This window comes from Fukomys damarensis, unplaced genomic scaffold (genome assembly GCF_012274545.1).
Source record: "Fukomys damarensis isolate Sample0158 unplaced genomic scaffold, DMR_v1.0_HiC HiC_scaffold_27, whole genome shotgun sequence".
Lineage (NCBI taxonomy): Eukaryota > Metazoa > Chordata > Mammalia > Rodentia > Bathyergidae > Fukomys > Fukomys damarensis.
Genome location: NW_022900939.1, coordinates 18,283,074 through 18,306,483, shown reverse-complemented (window position 1 = coordinate 18,306,483; position 23,410 = coordinate 18,283,074). Strand labels below are relative to the sequence as shown.

General features: G+C 48.5%; 1 protein-coding gene across 3 annotated transcripts in view; it reads left to right on the top strand.

The window, feature by feature from the left end:
- Cars1 (cysteinyl-tRNA synthetase 1) overlaps window positions 1-23,410 on the top strand; it is a 53,873-nt gene that overhangs the window by 1,970 nt on the left and 28,493 nt on the right. For 2 of the 3 annotated variants that reach the window (XM_010635678.2, XM_033756480.1), the window contains exons 2-10: window positions 5,772-6,020; window positions 11,271-11,362; window positions 12,583-12,671; window positions 13,878-13,974; window positions 15,128-15,226; window positions 16,065-16,214; window positions 20,025-20,165; window positions 20,908-20,996; window positions 22,422-22,543. In XM_010635678.2, the coding sequence (XP_010633980.1) occupies window positions 5,772-6,020; window positions 11,271-11,362; window positions 12,583-12,671; window positions 13,878-13,974; window positions 15,128-15,226; window positions 16,065-16,214; window positions 20,025-20,165; window positions 20,908-20,996; window positions 22,422-22,543 (1,128 nt within the window). The remainder of the gene's footprint in view (window positions 1-5,771; window positions 6,021-11,270; window positions 11,363-12,582; window positions 12,672-13,877; window positions 13,975-15,127; window positions 15,227-16,064; window positions 16,215-20,024; window positions 20,166-20,907; window positions 20,997-22,421; window positions 22,544-23,410) is intronic. The other variant, XM_010635679.3, reaches the window with a different exon arrangement.

The window sequence follows — 23,410 nt, the reverse complement described above, 5'->3', positions numbered from 1 at the left end:
CTTTCTTCTTTCTTTCTTTCTTTCTTTCTTTCTCTTTCTTTCTTTCTTTCTTTCTTTCTTTTTCTTTCTTTCTTTCTTTCTTTCTTTCTTTCTTTCTTTTTTTTTTTTTTTTTTTTTTTTTTTTTTTTTTTTTTTTTGAGACAGGGTCTTACTATGTAGTTTAGACTGGCCTGGAATTCTTAGTGATCCTCCTGCCTCAGACTCCCAAATGCTGGGATTATAGGTGTGCATCATCACTCCCAGCCAAAATTGCATTTAGCTTTAAACTCATCAGTAGACTAATCAGTGGACAAGTATTACGTTCCTTTGATCCAGTCACCCCTAAAGCCCCACCTATGAGTGAATGAGGCTTTTGGGGGACATCCAGACATAAACCATAGCACATCTCCATCTCCCGTAACAGTGTAGGTTATTCTGTAGTGTCCTGTAGTATTCCCTGTTTCTGAGGCCTCAGTTGATTCTAAGTAAATGGCTTTGGTAACCTTGGGTAACCCAGTGATACTGGGACACTTAGGTGAAGGAGCTGCTCATCCTGTCTGTGACAGCAGAGGTACCCACTTTCCAGGCATGCTGCATTCCACTAGACTGGTGTGCCTGGATTCCAGCGCTACACCAGCCCCAGGGCAGGCACTTCACCCAACTCCATAAACATCGGTGTGGCCAATAGCCTGACCCTGAGCCCACCTGTCAGGACTGGGTTCCTACTTCTGCCCCATCCTTGCAACACAAGGTAATGTTTCTTACCTCGGAGGGTGCCATGAGCATCAAATGAGTTAATACAGAGACCTCAGAGCAGTGCCTGGCATGCGATAAGTGCATGTCTGTGTTGAAAACTAGAACCTGTTTCTTTGGTTTTAAATTTAAAGTGTATATTTGATTCATTTGTGACCATAATGGCATATTGAGGGATTTTGTTATTTCTTGTTTTTAGTTGCTTTAGAACTTCTGGCTTTTGAAAGAATTGGCTCATTTTTGGAGATTTCTACGTTGGTTGGGATGCACCCCCCAATATCTGGGCGCTAGATAATGTTCCAGTCAGAAGCTATAGGACTGAAACTCGGGCCAGTGTGCTATTTCTTGCCTCTCCTGCCTTGCTGCCCCAAGTACATACCCTTTCCCTAGACTGACCCACAAACGGAAGAGCCTGGGCCATCCTCTGAGAAAGCAGGAAATCAAAATCATATAGCCCTTGTATCATTTCTGGAAATCTCAATATTGTGGGCAGTTTCTGGATTTTTTTTCCCCCCTCTTAAGGTTGGATTTATTGAAAGTGACCATCTCCCCAGATTTTTCTTGAATTTCCCTTTTCTGGATCATCTCCCCTAAGTTGACTCAGAACATGTGCTTCTCTCATGGTCTCTTGGAGCACAGCCTCTCTGTAGTCTTGGTGCAGGCTGGGTACTGGACAGAGCCCGATAGGAGGAGTTCACCTCAAGCCCTTCAGGTTAGACAAATCTCATCCTGAGATCTTTTTCTACAGACTTGTGACCTCACTTTGGTGGCTGCTGTTAGGTCAGGCTTAGTCTAATTTTGATACAGTCTAATGGGTCTTTGTATCATACTACAGCCATAATTTCTCCGCATGAGTCTGTACTGGGCACTGCTCTAAATACTATACCTCTGTTTTCCTTATAACCCTTGGAGTAGCTCTTTACAGTACATACTGCTGTGTCTTCTGTGCATGTGAGAACTGTGAGGTCCAGAGGGATCAAGCAATAATTCCAACATCATACAGCTAGAGAGAAGCAGTGCCGGGCTTCCACCTGGAGAGACTGATGGCTGCAGAGATTTTAACCACCATACTGTGCCACCTTTTTGAATTCTGTTCAGATAAGTAGTAGGGCTCTCCAGATCTTGAATGTACTAGGGCAGGTAAGTGAACAGAGATTACACACGCTTTGCCGTGTTCTCCAAAGCAGAGTGAAACTACCTTTGTGTAGGCTACAAATATTTCCTCCTCTGTGACGTCAGAAATCCACATTCCCAGATATGGAAGGTCTTAGAGGCAGAGCCCTCAGGGTGGACATAGAACCTTTCCAGTGCCCACGTGGCTCTTCGGGTAGTAGTGGTCCATCTGATTATACTTATCTCAGTGTGGGAGGAAGTTGGGTATGCCTGATAACCAGTAACTTCCACAGGACCGAGGAAGGTGATAGCGCCTTTCCCAGTGGGAGAGATGATGCCTATGAACTACCCTGGGACCAGGGCTCAGGAGTGAGATGAGAGCTCTCAGAATGAGAGAGAGTAGCATTGCCTCAGAGGAGGTAGGGACAAGGAGTAGTCACTTGCCTTTTCCAGGATTCATGTCAGGGAGCATTTTCCATTCCTGTCAGAGTCCTGGTCTGTGTGGGGACCTCCACAGGAAATGCATAGGAGTTGCCCTGGAAACTTCCAGGAGCTTTTGCGGCAAAGGGGCAATCTTAGGACAGGTGTTGCTGGACACCTAAAAGTTGTGAACCCCAAGGGGAATCTTAGCAGAATGGAGTCAGCAGGCAGAGAGAGAGAGAGAGTCAGGGAGTAGGAGGAGTACAGGCCCCCACCAAGCTGAGGCTGAGCTCCCTGGCAGCCTACTGGGAACACAGGTATGCTGTGTAAGATTTGTGTTTAGCGGATACCCACCTGCTGCTCTAGGCTTCTTAGCACACTGGAGTCTGGGAACCCTGGCACAAAAGTGAGTCTCCCAGAGCTTGAGTCCTGTTTGTTGGGCCCACCTTAGAGGTTCTACTGGCACGTCTCAGGTGGCCCAAGACTGTGGCCTCTATGAAGCCCTATAGCACCCACCATGCTTTGAATTTTGCTGAGAGGAAAGGCAGGAATATAAACCAGCCTAGAGGAGATGTAAGTACCTAAGGGAAGAAGCCAGAGGAAGGGTGCCTATTTGACATGTCTGGAATGTGGATTATTTGAGGAGGATCTGGTTCAGTCTCATGCTGAGTGCTTACATTTGTGTGGTTTAGTAAATGCTTTGTAAGAGCTTGTCCCCCTTTGGGACTTTTTCACCTTCAGGATCCTGTCCTTTGATGTGTAGGTGGGCTGAACTACAAGTTCACCTGCAGGACATTACCCCCAACAGAGACAGATCAAAAGTTTGGGCTTAGGACTCTGGTGAGGGCCCTGAGAGGGGCTTCCTCCCATGTTCTCTCACCTCGGAACAATCAGCCAAGGTCTGGTGCAAACCCAGGATCCTGTGAAGCTGACTTGTTTTTATTTGTTTTCTCCACAAACCCCCAAATACTGCTGCCACAAACTCAAACGCGCACCTCCCTCACACTGGCTGCCCTGTCCACTCTGAAGGTTCCCCTCCCCAGCCTGGCTCTGCTCCCTCATGGTGGTTCAGGATGCCCCATGAGAACATTTAGGAATGAGTGTGTGGTCTCCGGGTAAGCTCCTCCAGGGAGCTGTCTGCGAGTAACACGGCAATTATAGTCATCGTCATCATGCAGAAGCGATTATAGTAACGATGATAGCAAACTGGGTGCAGGCTGCATGCCAGGCAGTTTTTAAACATTTTTATAAGTATAATTTCACTTAGCGTTCCTCAGCTTTATGAGGCAAACATTATGAGCGTTCTTTCCTTGTGTGGAAGCAGGTGCTCACCTTGGGGGAGCTGGAACTGCGTCCTGCGAGGCCTGTCCGAGAGCATCCTGTGGCCTGACCTTGCAGGAGCTACTTCTTTAGCACTCTAAAGCCACTGTGTCATTACTATGTTGTGTATATTTTGCTCATTAAAAACCACATACTTTGTGTAGAAAATATAAGCAGTGGAAACAAAGAGGAAAGTAGTGACAGCCCTGCTCATTGGATTTTGCTGCTGTTGATAGCAGTCCTCACAAGAATGTGCTTAGAGTGAAAAGCCCTGTCTGTGCTTGCTGTGGGGGCAGGCAGGACCCTGAAGCTGTGGGTGGCTCGCTGGAGTGAGCTGTCACCTTGCTCTACTCCCTCTCACCGCCCTGGGGCCCAATGCTGGTCTGAGTAGTCTCACTAGTGACTGAAGTGTCGGTCAGTGTAGGAGACAGCTTTGGGGACACCATTCACACCTTTGAGGGGACCTGGCTCATGGGAGTTTGTCCATGGCTCAGACAATTTCCTCACTGAATGTCTAGGGAACACCATCTTCTTCCTAAGTAGGGTGTGCTGGTACCACTTGACAGGCTACTGGATCACTGGAGGTGAACATTAGGGTGACATAGTAGTTCCCTGGAAGGGATTTGCTCCATGTAGGAATTTTAGGGAAGTGTAATATTCATTTAGGGTTAGGTGTAACTGGACCTAGTTTAGTGGTACTCAGGGCAGAGGCTGCCCTCAGCTGGAAAGAAGGACACCCTGTTAGTGTCCACCCCTGGAACACAAGAGTGACCCACAAGAGGTCACAGAGTGACGTTGGCAGCTCTCCTTGCAGACATGCCTGGCCTTCTTCACTTGTGGACAGAATCCCAGCAGTACTGACTAGGTCCTGGACAAAGGGAGCTGTTCCCTGAACTCATATACTCTCTGTTCTGAGAGCTGCTTCTTGGGGAGTTAGAGACTAATGGATCCTGGAGGCACTGGTACTGCGGCACAGAGACCTCAAATAGCAGCTTCTTGAGTGTCTGGAATATCCCGGGCTTGGTTCTGTGTGCTGAACACACAGGCCTGATAAAGCACACCAAATGGTAGCAGTGGGAAGACTATAAAGAGAAGTAAATGTGGAGAGAAGATCCAATGGCTGGGGCCTGGGTGGTGGACATTACACCAGGGAGCTGACCTGAGCACAGCTCCAAAGGAAATAAGGTGCTAATCAGTGTCTAGGGGAGCATGTCCCCAGGAAAGGGAGTAGCAGGTGAGGTCCATGTGCCTCACCTGAATGGGATAAATAGAGCAAGGCCAGGGACAGTGTGAGGAGCAACCCAGGTCCTCTTCTCACAGTGTGGGGACAAGCCTGGCCCTCTTCCTCCAGTGTGAATGGACAGGGAAATTGGGTCTACACAAACATGCAGCTCCTCGAGGGGCTCGGTGCCCTTCGAATATTCTCCTGGTTGTAGGAGACAGTTCACAGTATACACCCAGGATGATCAGGTGTGGCTGTAATGTCCCTCCTGGCAGTCCAGAGCATTTTCATGTGGGCTGGGTTCAGCCTAGGGATGTGGTCTTTGGCCACTGGAAGCCATGCTAGGTTTGGTCGTCCACATGCAGGTGTGCACGGTGGCTGTATGTGTGGTAAGCTCTGCTGTTCTCACCTCCCGTGGCCTCACCCACCTGTTGTGTCTCAGTGTCTGAAGGAGTGTGCTGCTGTGGAAAGGGTGTTCGGGGCTTTTTGGTTTTTGTTTTGTTATGAGTTTTAAAATTGAGGTGAAGTTTACATAATGTAAAATTGCCATTTTAAACCATCCAGTTTGGTAGCACTTAGTGTACCCCCGATGTTGTGCAAGCAAACCTTCAGTTTTGAAGTGTTTTTCATCACCCCAAGAGGAAACCTGTGCATCAGTCATCACTGCCCCCCACCCCAGCAACCATCAGTGTGTGTACTATCTGCACGTCTACCTCCTGTGCGTGTTTACATTCATGAAGGTTTTGACATTGCCTGTCTTTCTGATTCTTCCTTGGCAGCTTTGAGTAGCCTTCTGTCTGCCTAGTGTTGTATGTCCTCTGCTCTCCCATGTCCTCTGCCATTTCATGCCTTCTGCCTGCCTGGTGTCCTATGCCCTCTGTCTTCCCTATGTCATGTGCCCTCTGCCTTCCCATGGCCTCTGCCTGCCTGCCTGCCTGACAGCCTGTGCCCTCTGTCTTTTCAGCTACCGACTACAGGTCCATTCTGAGCATTAGTGACGAGGCAGCCAGGGTGCAGGCCCTGAACCAGCACCTCAGCACGCGTAGCTATGTCCAGGGGTACTCACTGTCCCAGGCAGACATGGACGTGTTCAGGCAGCTCTCGACCCCTCCCGCTGACTCGAGGCTCTTCCACGTGGCCCGGTGGTTCAGGCACATAGAAGCGCTCCTGGGTGGCCCCCGTGACAAAGGCGAGCCCTGCGGGCTCCAAGCAAGTGAGTAACAGCGGATTCCCCACCATAAGAACCTCTGCTCCAAGGCCAGAGGCTTTCTCCTTCACTCCATGGGTACATGGTACTGCAGGGCCGCAGATGCCCAGTGAGGGCCCCGCCAGTGTCTCAAGCATGCAGCCCCATGGGAGAATACCATGCTTGCTGGGCATGGGTAGGATAGAATTGTGCTCCGTGGAGTTGGTTCTTCAGAACAAAATGTTCTTGTTGTCACTGCAGGCTGCCCATTATAGGGTCACCTGGGGAAAATGTGACCTTCCTGTCTGTAGGCTCCAGCCTTGGGGATGGCTCAGTGAGAGCCTTGTCTGACTCTGAGTTGACTTGGTTCTTTTTCTTTATTCTTTCCATAAGATTGCAGACTTTTTCTCCAAGTGTAGTCATTAAATCCTAAAGCCATATTAATTGGCACTGAAATTTTTAGAAATCAGAAATAAGTTTCATTTCTGTGCCTTGAGACGAGGTCAGCTACATGGCTTTGGCTGAAGCCTGCTGGTGCTGCTTGTGTCCCTGGATAAGGCCAAGTAATCTGGAGGAGGCACTGCTAGAGAGCCCCAGGCCACAGTTTCTGGCGGTTTATCACACTCTGGGAACCCAAGGGTGTATCCTTTGCTGACTGCCAAGGAGCACCTGGCTCCTGTGGCTGTGGGCACACTCCCTCTGTCATATGTTGTGGGATGAGTGCTGTCTTCTCAAAGTCCTCACTGGGGACCTGGAGGATTTCCAGGTATAAAGTGAGGAATTTCGAACATGCCCCAGGGTCTCCACCATAGTCAAGCCTCTGCTAGGTCCCCCTATTTCAGCCTGGGCAGAGAGGGTGCCAAGTCTCCTAGACTCAGAGTGTATCTTGTTTTTCTAGAAAATTTAGCAGCAGGGCTGGCAATTTAGCTCAATGGTTTTGCCACTTGCTCTGTAAGCACAAGGTCCTGAGTTCGATCCCCAGTACCAAAAAAAGAAAATGCAGCAGCAGATACCCTCCTCCAGCAAGTGGAAGGCCTTGCTGTGCAGCTTGTCTCTAGCCCTGAGCAGCACTCCCGCCCGTGTGTCTGTTGTGGTGATCCTGGTGGTGTCTGTGGTGTCGGGTACCTTCTCCAAAAGGCTCAAGGGTCACGTTGTCCCCTCTTCATGCCCCAGCTCCATGGCACAGCAGGGTGATTGAGATCAGGGCAACCTGGGCACCGTTGAGAAGAGAACCTCAGCTTTGGCCTTACAGTGACCTGGATGGCTCCCTTCATGGCCTTAAAAGAACAGTGCAGACACTGCCACTTACCTGGGAGGTGAAGGGGAGCCTTGCTCCTCATGGACCTACTCACCGCAGAGCCCAGCAAGGCTGTTGCCCAATGGTACAGGTTAGTAGAGGGATGGATGGACTGTGGACAGCACTAACAAGATTGTGGTGCCTCCTCCAAAGTCCACATCCCCTGATTACTGAAGCTCTCATGTGTCCAGGAAGGAAGGATATGAGTTAGACCAGTTGGCCTCATTGAGCCAGGGCTGAAGGTGAAGTTTGGGGCTGGAGCCTGGCACTGCTGCTTATTGTCCAGTGGCTTTGGGTGGGGCCCAGACCCTCAGAGTCTACAGTTCTCATCCACACTCCTGGATTGACTGGCTGTGTATCTGCCTCCCTGTAGCTGTAAGAATCAGGGCAGCTGCCCTGTTGCAGATATCTGAACTCCTTTCCAACCCTTCCTTGACATCAAATGGGACAATGGGAGGCCATTCCCCACTGTCTGTTCTGTGCATTGTAGTGTCTTCAGTGCCCTCTGGCCCTGTTTACCTTACTGACTGCTCTTTCTTGCACAGTCCAGCTGTGTCCTTTTTCCAAGTCGAGGTCCTCACCAGCTGAAGGATCCTTCCATACAGGGAAAATCAAGATGACCCTCCTTCACCCTCTCAGCCTTTTCCTGTGAAGCTAGACCCCTTCCTGCCTGCTCTGTCTCTGCTCCTTCTGCCCAGTTCCACCTCATCAGCCTTCACTGGCTGTAGCAGAAGGGCCACCCATTCCTAGGGCCTTGAACCTCTTGGGTGGCCTTCACCCAGGGCTGGGATTCAGTGCAGGAAGGCTTCAGGCCTCCCTTTCACTGAGGAAGGACTCAGGTCTGCCCAACCCAAGACTATGTCTTAGGAAGATGCAAGTTCAGTGTTGCTCCCGAGCAGGTGATGCTCAACTTCGTGATCGAGTGTTTCTCTGCAGGAACTCCCCACCCTTTGTGAGGTTCCTCAGGGGCTGTCAGTGTTCCTGGTGACTTCCCTGTCCCTTTCAGTCTTCCCATATCCTGCTTTGAAGGCCAGGTCTGGTCTGCCGTGCAGAGCTGTTCTGTTTTTTGTGCTGTTTGGTCAGGGACCTGTTTCTCATTGTGTCCACGTGTGCAGATGGTGCCTGGCTGGGTGAAGTGGGATACCTGACTGGGGTGGCAGTGTCTTGGAGGAAACAAAACAAAGTTTGGTACTGGTGAGGGAGGGCATTGATGAGATCGTCGTGTCATAGGGTGTCATGCAGGGGTGGAAGACCCTTGCTAAATGTGAACTCATGACTTTAGAGAGGGGATAGTGATTTGCAAACCAGGCATTGTGTAACCTCTGCCGGTATTTCCCTTTTGCAAATCTGAATTCTGTTTGCCAGATGTCCTTGAGGCCCATCATTAACGGTGGGGCTGGCAGTCTGTAGGGGAGCTGGCATACAGAGCATGGCTGGATATGCCCCAGGATCTCTGGGTGTGCCACTCTGGCACGTACCTGTGTAAGTCTTCCAGACCCACTTTCAGTCCTCAGAATGGCAGCACTCAGCAGCATCCCTGATCATTCAAGAGAGCAGCTGTGTCTCTTTTACAGGGTCTCAATGAGGAGGGAGAACAATAGAACTTTAAAATGTCCATTGAACACTATCAAATTGTAGAATTTCCTTTAAGCAGATTTGATTTTTTTTTTCCCCCAGTATCAGAGATTGAACTCAGGATCTTGTGCTTGCCAGGCAGTTGCTGTGCCACTGAGCTACATCCCCGGTGCCTGAACATTTTTTAAAAATTGTATTTATTGGCTATTTGTACTTCTGAAGAAGTGTCTGTTCGTTTCACTTGCCCATTTTTAATTGGGTCTTGGGGGCGTGTGTGGCACTTTTTAGTTCTTTGTATATTCTACATATTAGTCCTCTGATGAATAGTTGGCAATTTTTTTTTCCTGTTCTGTAAGTTGTCTCTTCACTGTTGTTCCCTTGTGTACAGAAGCTTTTCAACTTAATGTTATCCCATCTCTTGATTCTTGGCACTATTTCTTATGCCATTCAGGTTCTCTGCAGGAAGTCCTTGCCCATGCCTATGTCTTCAAGAGTTTTATTTTATCTTCCAGCTGATTAACTGTTTCTGTCTTAACATTTACATCTTTGATCCAGTTTGATTTTCCCTTCTAAGCATCTTCTCAAAAGAGCTAAGGCCATCATATTACAGTGATATATGCATACCCACGTTTTATAGCACCATAATTCATTATAGTTAAATGTTGGAAGCAGCCTATATGTCCTTCAGTAGGTGAATGGATAAAGAAAATGTGGCATTTATACACACTGGAGTATTGCTCTGCCATTAAGAAGGACAAACTTGTAAGGCAGGCAACGGCACCACTGAGCTAAATCCCCAGCCCATAGATTTGATGATTTAAAGTGAACTTTATGACTGTACTTGACTTTACTGAACACTTGATACTTGATTAAGGACTTGGGATTTTCCACAGTCAGAATCTGTGGCCACCGGTTATCATGCTGGAACTCCCCTGCAGGAAGGAGCTCAGCTTCTGTCAGCTGCCTCCCTCCGTCTCCCCAGTCACAGAGTGCTACCTTCTGTCTTGCTGACCTGCTCGTTATCAGCATCCTCCTACCTGGCTAATGTGGCCTGTGCAAGGGTAGAAACCCAGAAATGGCCTGTGCCCAGAATGGGTGGTAGCTTTTAAGGTGGGATTAGCAGGTGATCTGCTGGCCCTGTTCAGTAGACTCAAGGAGGGTCCGCACGCGTTCTCACCTGTGGGCAGACAGTCTCACCCCCAGCATGAGAGGGAGAGGTGGCAGGGGACAGGAAACAAACTGCCTGGAGAGTAGGGAAGACAGGTAGGAAAATGTGAGCACTGAGACCTGTCCTTGGTGTGGGTCTCCCCTGTGGCTCAGCAGAGGTGAGCAGGGACCTGCCTGGCACCATGCAGGGTTGAAGGTATGTAAGAATCTGTGCTCCGGGTGGCTTGGGGATCTGGTCCACAGGCACACACCATACAGGGAGCGCAGGGTGCGGCTCTGGGAAGGCAGAAGAGAAAAACTGCATTCCCCTGAGGAGGAAGGTGGGTGACTAGCAGAGTGGGCGACAGGAACCTGCCTAGGACAATTGGAAAGCCTCCAGTTGTGCTCTGAGCAGCTTCGTAGGACTGAGACTGCAGGGTGTGAAGAATCTCCTTATGGTCTCCCCTGGCCTAGGGCCACAGTCCTGTCTCCTCAAGGCTCTCAGAACCATGGACTGTAAGGACAGCCTTTCATTAGCTAGAAGCAGGTCTGTCTTAGTGGTAAGGGCCCATGTACTCACAACATGTGCCAAGAAGAGTCTGTGCCATGTGGTGGTCCAAGGTCCAGGACTCCCTGGGAGAAAGGGACTGGACTTTGGGACCTGCCTGAGCCAGTGAGGACCAGCCTAGGGGAGTGAGAAGGGGACACAGGGTTGTGTCTGAAAATAAGAATTTGCTCGGCCGCGGGGTCAGTGCTGGCAGCCAGTCCCTGGTGTCTAGGAAGACAGAGATAGGGGCTGGAAGTTGTTCTCATCCTGACCTGCTGTGACCACAAGGAGCAGCTGTTTGTGCCCTGACCCCTGGCCTCTATTGCAGCTAGAGGCTTGGAGATGGCTTGTGTCCCACAGACTCTCCACAACTCACTTTGCTCAGAAGAGGGCAAGGTAGGGGCAGCCAGGGTTGCAACATCACAGAGCCCATGTTATACTGCAATGGCATGTGGGGTCAGATAGTACCGAGCTTGGCCTGTCCCAAGGCCACTGACCACACTGCATGGCAGTGGGAGGTACCTATCTGAGTGTCTCAGTTGGAGGTTCAGACTCTCATTGGAACATGCCACAACACAGGATGGAAACAAAGCCAGACTCATGTTGCTTAATGTTGCATTAAAAGTCTCAGTACCTTTGTGAAAACCAAGTCTCACAATGTAGTGGTGAGTATTTGTGGGTGCTGCATGTGACCCATCTACTCTGCCTCCAGGTAAAGGCCGGCGAGTGCAGCCTCAGTGGTCCCCTCCAGCTGGGACTGAGCCATGCAAGCTCCGCCTATACAACAGCCTCACACGGAACAAGGTAAGGAAGGTTAGGTGGCATGGGTGTTTACATGCACTGAGAGATCAAGGCATCCTCTGCCCCTGCAAAAACCAATGTTGTCTGTTCACTGTGGGCTCCAGGATCCCCTCAGAACATATTCAGGATCCTTCTGTTACTTCCTGTGTTGTGGCCTCTAACCCAGGCAGAGCTGTTCTCTGAAATACCTAACAGCATGCATGAAGCCTCCTGGAAGCCTGCCTACTAGCGCTGGGTGTGAATTGCCCTGTTGGTCTCCTGGCTGTGCCTGAGGCTCAGTGCTCAGGTCACTCAGCTGGGCCAAGTGCTGGCATGCTCTCAGGACACATGGGTGCAGCAGGCATTGCCACAAGCCAAACAGAATGGGTACAGGTAAACCTGCCAGGTGTTCTTGGAGCCCAGAAGAGAAAGCAAGTCTGGCTGCTCACCAGATGGGCTCTGCTTGGTCTCTTCTGCTCAGACTGGCCAGTGGCTCTAGAGGTTTCTAGTCCAAATAGGTTGGATTACTTTTAATCAGCCAGGTGCCTAACCATATGGGAGACATGTATGGGGCAGTTCATTGTATGGAATTCGTTTGTCACGACTACCCCAAGAGCTCTGAGAGTGTTGGATTGTCTGGTCTCCAAGCTAAACTCCCCCTGGAGGGGCACACCCTGGCCACCTGCTTTCAGCTTCTGTGTTTGTTTGTTTTTGGTTTTGTTTTTTTGAGACAGTGTCTCACTATATAGTTGAGACAGACCTGGAACTCACTATGTAGCCCAGGCTGGTCTCGAACTCGAAGCAATCCTCCTACCTCAGCCTCCCAAGTGCTGGGATTACAGGTGTGAGCCACCATGCCCGGCCGTCAACCTCTCTTTCCCGCAGAAGAAAGTAGCAGTGCTGGCCCCTAAGGAACTTGAGTGCTTCACAGGGGGCAATAACTGTTAGCTGTGGTTGTTAAATAAACAGCATTTCCACAAGACAAAGAAGGGTTATCCCTTTACCAAGACTCTTCACAGAACATCAGGATCCCAAGGAGGAAGGGGCTCGAGCTGCCAGCTCTCAGTAGACAGCTCCCTGGGCCCCTGCCAGACCACTGACTTCTTCGATGAAATAAAACGGTTCTTGTTGAACCTGTTTGTGCAAAACAAAACAAACCAGGGTGACGCCCATTGCTGCTTTTGGTGCTCCTGTACAGTGTTTCTGGAATTTCTTGTGATTGTCATTCCTTTGTTTTTAACAAGGATGTGTTCATACCTCAAGATGGGAAAAAGGTGACATGGTACTGCTGTGGGCCGACCGTGTACGATGCATCTCACATGGGACACGCCAGGTAGGACCTAAAGTGCTGAGCGGTCTGCACTCACTACAGGAAGGTGAAGACAACCAGAAAGGAAAAATGACCCACAACCCCGGCCTACCATCCCCAACATCTGCCATCTCTCCAGCTCTCAGGGTCCCTGGGAGCCAAGTTGCCCTGACATGCCTGAGGCTGTCTGGGCTCTGACCCTCATGTAGGTGCTGTGGGTGTGGCTCGCTGAGAGTAGATGGCTTTTGGGGTAGAGGCCACAGAACCCTTTTATAGTGTAGGTTGAGTTTCCCTCACCTGAAATGCCTGGGGCCAAAAGTGTTTTGGACTTTATTTTTTTCTGATTTGGAATATTTGCAGTATTTCAAATATTTTCATGTGCATTTTATGTATACCTTATATGGAGGCTGCAAGCTATTTTATACAATATTTTTAACAATTTTGTGTATGAAACAAAGACTCGTGGTGTAGGATTTTTGACTTCTGACATCATGAGGACACTCAAAAAAACTTGGGATTTTTAGCTAAGTGTGGTAGATTACTTCCAGTAATCTGTCACCCTGACTGCTTGAGAGGCTGAGGCAGGAAAACCGTGAGTTTAAGGCCAACTTGGGCAATTTAGCAAGACTATCTCAAACATTTTTTTCTTTTCAGTACTAGGGGTTGGACCTAAAACTATCAACTTGAATTTCATCCCCAAGCCTTTTTTATTTATATACACACACACAGGTTTTTTTGTGGGTGGTGTTTTTGGGGGGTTTGTTTGGTTTGCTTTTTTGGGACAGGGTCTTAATGTGTAATTGAGACTGGCCTTGAACTCACTATGTAGCCTAAGCTGGCCTTGAACTCGAGGTGATCTTGCCTCAGCCTCCTAAGTGCTGGGATTACAGGCATGTACACCATGCCTGGCTTTATTTTATATTTTGATACGTGCTCTTGCTAAATTGCTGTGTTGCCCAGGCTTGGATTGAACTTTTGGTCCTGCATCAGCCTCCCAGAGTGCATGCTCCACCTCACACAGCTTTCAAAATAACATTTTTAAAAGGGATGGTGTAGTAGTAGGTCCTGGATTCATTCCTCAGTATGAACAGACAAAACAAAACACACACACCTTGGGTGCATTGTGGGTTTTAAGATTAGGGATGCCCTGCCTACGAATGTCATAGTTGCAGTGCCTAGCTTGAATATACAATGTATGCTGATTACAAATGTATTCTTTCATTGCTTTAGATCCTACATCTCTTTTGATATCTTGAGAAGAGTGTTAAAGGATTATTTCCAGTATGACATCTTTTACTGTATGAACATCACAGACATTGATGATAAGGTAAAAAAAAAAAAAAGGACTGTTCCACATTAAAATTAAAATAGGAGCCAGACATGGTGGTGCATGCCTATAATCCCAGCGCTTGGAAGGCTGAGGCACGAGGATTGCCACAAGTATGAGACCATCTTGAACTACACAGCAAGACCCTGTCTCAAAAAAATCAAAATATAGCTAATTGATTAAATAAATACAAGTGGATGCTGTGTGTGGAGATAGGACTTTTAGAGGAGTGGATAAAATGTCATAGACTTGAGCTAGCTCAGTGCTGACTTATAAACATCATATGAATGTCCTCAATGAAGTGGTTTTACAGTTTATAAAAATGTAGAGTCATTTGCACGTAGATATTCAGCCAAGGCTGAACCTCCCAGGAGGCACCTGGAGAGAGGACTGTTTCGTCCAGATAGTCCTTCGTTAGTGAGTTGATTAATTGCCCAATAGGATCAACACACACAGAGTTAATCGTCAGCATCAGAGCATGAGAGCTGGAGCTTTAGTTCCAGAGCTCAAGAGCTGCATGTCTATTCCTTCAGCAAAAACAGCAGTTACAGCTACACAGCAAACACAGCTACTAAAAGGTTACAGTGTTCTTTAGTTTGTAGCAGTTATAGTGTCTTATCTGCTTACCAGGACATGGAGAGACAAAACACCTGCTGAACAGCCTTGGCCATACTGCGGGCACGCATGCGTGGTTGAGTATGTTAAGTCATTTTTGATAACTGTGGCCTATTATGTGCATGTCCCTGAGAGCGGAGTTGTATCCTCAGATGCCCTCAGACACTGGAGCTTTGAGTACAGGCAGAAGTAGTACCGTGCAGTAGATGCCTAGAAACTCAGACACGCAAGGACTACATTGGTTAAGTGTCCATTCCCTTGAGGCCTTAGGAAGCAAGGCCAGCTCTGTGCAGCTCTGCAGGGAAGCTGGCCCTGGGCCTGTTCCTTAGGCATCCAGAAGTTCAAAGTAGACCTCAGCCCTGCTGGGCAGGTGGGAGATAGAGGGCAGTGTTGGTATTCTGTGGAGCTACCCAGGTTTGGGCCTGTGGCTGCCCCCACACCACCCTCATCCCCACTCAGTTGCTCAGGCGAGAGCAACATGGCGCATATGGTTGGTTGGGAGTGGCCCTGAGCATGGCTTGGTCTCCTCCCTCTGCAGATCATCAGGAGGGCCCGACAGAACTATCTGTTTGAGCAGTATCGGAATCAGAAGCCCCTGGCCACCCAGCTCCTGGAGGATGTTCACGCTGCCCTGAAGGTGAGCCCTCACCTCTGCTCTGGACACTGTACCATTGTAACCTTTGTCTCTGCTCATGGATTCCAGTCACTGTCTGAAAGGTGGTTTCATTGTCTACTGGGTGACCTGTCTAGGCAGATCCTCACAAAGCAGTACCCAGGCTGATTCCACCTTTATAGGTGTGAGAAAGTCACCAGGACACATAAGTAAGGACACGGTGTAGAGTAGGTGTCATTCCTGCCATTTACAGGAAATGTCTGATCTGTCTCCATGCCACTAATCTCAGCTCTTAAAAATGCTTCACTGTATGAGTTTCCAGTCAACCAGTCTGATAATCACTTCTAAACCTAAAGCAGAAGCTATACTAAGCTTCTTAAAACCGTTATTATATTCACAGTACTGTAAATTTTCAGGACTGTTAAAGAAATTAGTTCTCTCCAATTTAGTAATTTCATTCCAAATAAGCATTATAATGTGTAGTTCTTTGTATTACATAGTATGACTGTAATAAGTCACTTCATTCTCTGTACTAGTTACCTTTAGTAACTACTGGTATGTTTGCAATATTTTATCTCTGGAAGAAAGAAGATATATGAAATTAAATCAAGCCCACGGGGCTTTCTGGATACACCACCTTGCTTTATCCTCAAAGTAGCCTAGCAGCACTGCTGTCACTTCCATTTTGCATGGGTGAACCAGGCTTAGCACGTTAGTTTGTAGCCTACCCAGTCACATTGGAGATGGGCAATTCCAGGACTGCGGTAGGCTGGGGGCTCGGGTCTCTTCTACCTTGAGTCAGCTCCATGAGCCAGGTTTCTGTGCAGTGTCTAACAGGTGTGATATGCCCTTGTGGTTGTAGCCGTTTACAGTGAAGTTACATGAGACCACGGATCCAGACAAGAGGCAGATGCTAGAGCGGATCCAGCATGCGGTGGAGCTGGCCACAGAGCCCCTTGAGCGAGCTGTGCACGCCAGCCTTGTCAGGGAGGAAGTGGACAGTCTTGCCCAGGTGAGACCTTCGTGCATCCTGTGGCCCTCCTGTGTAGGACAGCATGCTCTGCCCTGGAGTGTTTGCATCTTGCGGTTAAATGCCCTGACCCACAGCTCTGTAACTCCTCAGTGACTGGTAACTCCAGTGTTCTTCAGGGGCCTCGTCAGTGTCCCCTGCTATTCCTAACTCTGTAGCCCCATTTCCTAGGTGCAAAGCTCAAGCCACTACAGTGGGACCCTGGGATCCTCCTGGATCCCACATTGATGCTACTTCTGCCACTCTCACTTGGAATGAGAGCAGCAGCCTTCGGGTAAAATTAATTATTCCAATGGATCCAGGTGTTTCTTAGTGGCAGCTGGAGAAAGAGGTTCCAGGGTTGAAGTTGAGCAGCTAGCTCATGGGTACCTGCAGCCCTGGGCTGTCTCACTAGCCTGTTCTCTGGCTGCTGAAGATGTCCTTCAGACATGGACAGGGTGCTCAGCCCTATTGCTCCAGACCTTGGCAGCCACCAATCTAAACACACTGGAGGGCCCATCTCCTTTCTACCAGTGTCCCCTGCTGGCCACCTGTAAACTCAATGGAGGTAAATTGAGCTTACCTGTTAGGAAACACTTAAGAGATCACCCCAACTCCGGGACATAGCCACATCAACCCACTCAGAGTCCTGTGTCTACTACCTCTCCTTGTCTCCTGTGCCCCTGCCTCAGTCTGCCATTCTGTCTTTCATTCTCATTTTTCTTTTTAGTTTTATCTCTTCTGGGTTTCCACACAGCAGATCAGCTGGTGTTTCTGAGCCTTCTGAAAACTAGTCTGCGCGCACAGTCTTGGGACATTGTGCTTCATGTGGGCCTCGTTCCTGAGACAGGCTTTGCACAGTCACTGTTCCTCCTCCACTGTGTGCCTTGGGCTGAGCTGCTCACCTGTGCTTCTGGTCCCTGCTGTCAGGCTTCCTTGTCACCAACAAGTCTGCCTTCCATAACCTTTTCCCCAGTTGTTTCTCTGCTGTCCTTCTTTTTGTTTCTGGGGTTTTTGTTTTGTTTTGGTACTGGGGATCAAACACAGGACCTTGGGCTTTTGAGGCAGGCAGCGGCACCACTGAGCTAAATCCCTGACCCTCTACTATCCTTGTTTAAAGAAATTATGGTGAAACACACACAACATGAAAGTTAGCATTTTAACCATTTCTGAGGCATTACGCAATTCACATTGTTATGCAGCCATCTCTACCATCCATCTCCAGACCTATTTTATTTTCCCAAAACATTCCAAGCTCAAGGCTTCTGAATCAGGGCAAGATATTCTAGCTCTGTCATCCCCTGGCAGCAGAAAGGGCAGGAGAGTGCGTTGCAGGCAAGAGAATTAACTGTTCCTCTCAAAGTTAAACACCTGCAGTTATGCCCCACCTTCTAGGACTATTGCATTAGGAATTAAGTTCTCAGCACATGATTCTTACAGACTATAGCAGGCAAGCTTTGTTAGGAAAAACATAATGTTTTGAAATATTTCAGGATGTCACTGCTCCCAGCCAGTCATAGTGGCACATACTTCTTATCCCAGTATTCAGAGGCTGAAGCAAGAGGATCACAAGTTCAAGCCAGCCTGGGCAACTTAGTGACCCTGTCTCAAAAAAAAGAAAGGTTATAGGGCCAGAGATTTAACTCAGTGGTTCTGCCCCTTGCCTCACAAGTGCAAGGTCCTGAGTTCAATCCTGATACCAAAAAAATAAATAAAACTAAAAATTATCTCCATAAAACTGCTCCCTGGTGACAAAAAGATTGGGGACCCCTGCTCTAAACCAACACTTCCTGAACATCTGTGGGCATCACAATTTGTTAGATGCACACTTTTGGTCCCCAGAGAGCTCTTGGGTATGTCTGGGCCAGGCTGGGGTCCTCTCACTCTGCAGCTCCCAAGGGTGCCACACTCTGGGGCTTCAGGTCACACCTTGGTGGGTGTGATGTGATATGCTTTGTGTAGACCAGATTTTGATGTTGCCTGATCTGTCCTGGGCGAAATTCCATGGAGCGCTTGAGGGGGAAGGGCCTCCCTGTCTCCTGTGGGGTGGCTGCATGTGTGACCAACAGCTACATTGTCGTCATCTTTTCCTCAGGTGAGTCCCAGAAGCTAGCTCTATTTTAGAAGTAGTGATGGGAAATTCAACTTTGATTATCTAGAAATGTGCACATTTCACTGTTTTTTAGTGTTGGTTTTGTGGGGAATCAACTTGGGGGCTTGGCCCTTTGCTCAGAGCACTTTGGGGCCACTCTGCTATCTGCTGCCTCCCATTGTTGGCAGTTGCAGGGGACAGTAGGCTGCCCTTCAAATCACTTTTCTGTTTCTTCTGACTGACTCCTGAAAAAGATATTTATTTTCTTCCTTCCCCTCCCTCCTTCCCTCTCTCTCTCTCTCTCTCTCTCTCTCTCTCTCTGTCTTTCTGTCTTTCTACTACTTTCTGCCATTTCACTAGGTCATTCTAAGAGATTTGGGGGGGTGGGGTCTGGTCTGATGTTTCTTGGGCTTCCCAGTCTGTGGACTGTGTATCCATTCTGAGTTTTTCCATTCTGATGTCCTCAGGCATCTCTCTCCTCCTTTCCCTCTCTTTCCTTCTGGGATTCCTGTTGGATGTGAGGCCCAGCTTATCACCACTACCGCCAGACTCCTTATATCTTTCCTTGTATCTTTCTGGCCTTTGCTTTGTCTTCATTGTGGATGACTTCTACAGTTCTGTCCTCTGCTCAGTGATTCCTCCTTCAGCTGCCTTCACCTATCCTGAGTGTTTTTATTTCAGCAGTTGATCAACTTCATCTTCATTTGTTTCTCTTTTGAAGTCTGCCTGACCATTTTGATATAGTGTCTTACAGCTTGCTACCTCTCACCACTCTGATTCCATCTTTGTTTCTCTGAACATTTGGCCTTGCTGTTTTTCCTGTGTGTCTTACAGCTCTCACATTAGAAGCCTTGCAAGGTGTTGTCTCTGCAAACTCTTTTCACAGTTGCTCGTCCTTAGGCATATGGTAACCTTAACTAGGATTTCACTGTTGCTAGGTCATAGTCTGGGAGTCCTGAGGGCCAGGGCACATCCATTCAGGGCCACCCCTTGGAGGTTTCTGTCTGTGCCTACAGTTGGGGCAGGCCCTGTGAATGCTTTCCAGGCAGTGATGGACAGACAGCCTCTGCCTCCCTGTGGTGCATGCTGTGCCTTTTCTGCTTATCTTCCCTGGGACTTCACCACAGTGGAGAGCGGGACCAGAGCATCCTATGTGCCTGCCTTGCCAGTCACAAGTGCAGCCACGCTTTAGCCAGTTGTGCTGTGTTGTCTAAGAACTGTTGCCAGGGCATGCTTCATAGCCTAGCCATGCAGTACTCCTTTCCCCTTCTTGTCAGCATGGTGGGTGCTCTGTCCACCCCATGTGTCCTCGCTGTCTGTTGCATTATCTTCCTGCACTTTCTCACCCTTCATTCCTCCTGCTCACTCAATACACCGCCTATGTGGCCCCACATGCCTGTTACTGCTCAAATTAAGCTAAAAATGATAGGTTCCTCCAAGGGAGCTTGAGGACAGGTGTTTCTCCAGTCTGATGAACTTGAGTTGGAATGTGTTGCTTACCCCCAGTAGATGTGGTCATTGGGTCAAGGGACATGGAGCACACTCAGGGGGCACTGTTGAAGTAAGCTGGTCATGTAAGCATCACTGTTTCCCCGGAGATGGTGGAACACAGTTGTGTATGTCTTTGAGTCAGGGCCCTGATTGGCTCACACCACCTGCATTACCTGGGTGTGCTCATGTGAAACTTAGTTGCATTGGGTGTTCTATTTCTTTTCCTTTAGGTATTGATGGAAGAGGCCAAGGACTTGCTTTCTGACTGGTTAGATTCCACATGCGGCAGCGAGGTGACTGACAATTCCATTTTCTCCAAACTACCCAAGTTCTGGGAAGAAGAATTCCACAAAGATATGGAAGCACTGAACGTGAGTGTCCTGGATTGTCTCACTCCTGCTCCCAGGTCCCAAACCTTGGTTTCCACCTTCCTGTTCTGGTAAAGCCAGAAGCCCTTGTATGAACCATAGCCTCTTCATTCTACATGCTCGATTAAGTGGCTGAATCAATGTTGAACTTAAACAAGGGAGAGAGGGGCTTTTTTTTTTTTTTAATGTAAAATCTTTACCTTCATTGTCCCCATGCCTAGCACACATGGATGCCCAGAAGATAAATCAGAACTCTGAGGGTGGAAGACTATTTTGCAAGGCAAGTCCTTGTTAGAAACATCATTATTGTTTCCAGAAGCCTCTGGTAGGGAGGAGGAAATAAAAGGCTGGGAGGCTATTCACAGACCCCCAAGCATCCTTGGGGCCCCTTCCCTGCATGTCAGACAGGGAAGGAGCAGCTCTTTCTATAAATTAATCTTGGGATAGCTGTGCTGAGATAGAGCTTGTGATTCATATAGACAAGAGAACCAAGACTCAGCTGAAGGCAGTAGCCCAGGGTCACAGATAGCTAGGGGGACAGGAACTCTCTTATGACCTATCCTAGAGCAGCCTAGTAGTCAGTATATGGGGAGCTCATACTGCCCAGGCTTGGAATAATAACTTATTCCTCAGACCATGCAGACTTCTTGTTTTGTAAATTGGTGACATCATTTTCATGGAGCATGTCTATAGAAAGCAGAAAGTTCAGAGAGACAATGCTGAGCTTCTCCTTTGTTCCTGCCAGGTTCTCCCTCCTGATGTCTTAACCCGGGTCAGCGAGTATGTGCCAGAAATTGTGGACTTTGTCCAAAAGATTGTGGACAACGGTTATGGGTAAGCGCAGGTCAGGGCCCTCCTTCAGCCTCTTACTACTCTGGGGGAGCAGCTCTCCAGCCTCAGGTCCAGAAAGCAGGGGTACTTGTGCTCTGGGGTCACTGGCTAGGTTGACCACACCTTCGTGCTCACCCACAGCAAGTGCTTTGCTTTGTTCTTAGCTCCTGGTGGTATTGCTTTTGTTTTAAGATTATTTTTAAATGGGCCAGAGATTTAACTCAGTGGTGCCACCGCCTGCCTCACAAGCACAAGGTCCCAAGCTCGATCCCCAGTAACCCCCCAAAAAATTGTTTTAAAACAAAGCCCTTGGGTTTTTCATTTCAAAGTAGTTGCCATTGTAATAGGTATTTAATCATAACGATGCCACCATGCTGCTCAGGTAGGAAGCAAAAGGGAGCAGGTGACCCACATCCCAGCCTATCTCAAAGACCCTAACAGTTGTCTTCTTGCAGCTCTGGCTGAGGAGCCTTGTGTCTGACTGATCAGCACCACCAGATGGGCCTAGGACCCTGTGAGGATCCACTGGATCCTAGTTCTAGGGAACTAGGCAGTTAAGGCCGTGGATAATAGTCCCAGATCAGCATGACGGTGAACACAGACACTATGGGGCCTTTGGAGACATCAGCACCACTCAGACACTCTAAGATTGTCCTGGTTTGTTGTCACAAATGTGAGTGCATTTCTTCAGTTCCTGCTGGCTGTGATTTTAGTGCACACAGCACCCTATACTGGGTGTCCACTCCAGCACAACCACAAGAAATACTTCTCTGCACCTTGGAAGTTAGTGTTTACAAAAAGAGCCCCTGGTGGAAGTATTGCCAGATCTTGGTGTCTTTAGGCAGCACTCAGCCCCTTCTGGCTCCAGCCTACTCAAGGAGAGCCACCCTGTTTGCCAGCGGGAGCCCTGGGCCCAGCTTCGGGTTGCTTCTATCTAGCTGCACAGACCAGATGAAGGAGTAAGGACTGTGTGCTTGGTGCCTGCATTAGCAATAACTCTTAAAGGGTCGGTGCTGCCCCTCTCCGCTCTTAACCCGGATCACTGCAGGGCAGCATGAGATTGTGGCCAGCTGAGTGACATGGGCAAGCCTGGGTCAGGAGACCTGAAGGCTTCTGGAGAGTCGTGGCAGGGCCACACTGGGCAGTGTCGTCACCAGATAAGGCCAGGCTAGAACTGTGAGGCCACAGGAGACAAGGCAGGGCATGCTGCCAGGCAGTAAGGAGGCCACCTCCACTGTAGGAGGTGTCTCCCTTGCTCCACTCAGCCCACACAGCTGCTGTGGCTCCAAAACATCCACAGGGAGACCAGAAGAGAGGATCGGGTAGACCTTGTACCTTGTGACTCGTTAGACCCCAGAGATTTTCAGACCCCAATTTTGGGGAGTGTCTGGATCTGTTAGATATCCCGATTCCTCTTTTATCTTCCAGCTATGTGTCAAATGGGTCTGTCTACTTTGACACAGTGAAGTTTGCTGCCAGTGAGAAACACTCCTATGGGAAGCTGGTCCCCGAAGCTGTTGGGGACCAGAAAGCTCTTCAGGAAGGGGAAGGTAAGCACAAAACAGAATGCATGAGTGAGGAATCCACTGTCCACAAGGCCTGAGCAGGGTTTACCTCAACAGCTACCATGGGTGTCCTAAGCCCATTGCTGGCATTCACTGAGAACAGTGTTTCTCCTGAGGGAATTTAAGAAATTTTCTACATAAGGAGATAAAGTACATTGCTTCCTAAGAAACAAAGAAATGCGAGACCACTGTGCATCCTGCCAGGCACAGTACCCTGGGGTGTTGATTCTCGGGGGTGGTGTAACTGTATGTGGAAGATTAGGGTAGCCTGGGGGACTCGAGTGTGTGCAGAGTGATGCATATTTAGTAATCTTGATCCAGATAGTTTACACATAGAATTAAACTTTTTGTAGACTGGGCAGAGTCACATTTGAAACTTTCATAAGCATTTTCTCTGTACTTTTCCCAAGAATGAGGATGGAGATATCCCTGTAGAGTCCAATGTTGGAGATACCCACATTCCCTACAGAGTAGGGATCGCTGTCACATCAGACACATTTTCCTCCTGCTCCCATGTTTCTCAGAGGCAGTTTGGCTATTAAAATTACATTTGGATCTAGTACTTTCACCTTTAGGGCTGGTTTTTGGGTTTTTTTTGTTTTGTTTTGTTTTGGTACCAGGGATCAAACTTAGTAGGACCTTGTGCTTTAAAGGCAGGTGGTGGAACCATTGAGCTAATTCGCCAGCCCAGGGGCTGTATTTTTAAAAGTCAGAATTTACCATCAAACAAGATTACACAGATCCACTAGAAAAAGCCTGAGCCAGCTTAACCACAGAAATGTTAGTGGAGTTTAAGATTACAGACTTCATTTGTAGGTATAAAACAGGTGAGTTCATGATATATCACCTGTC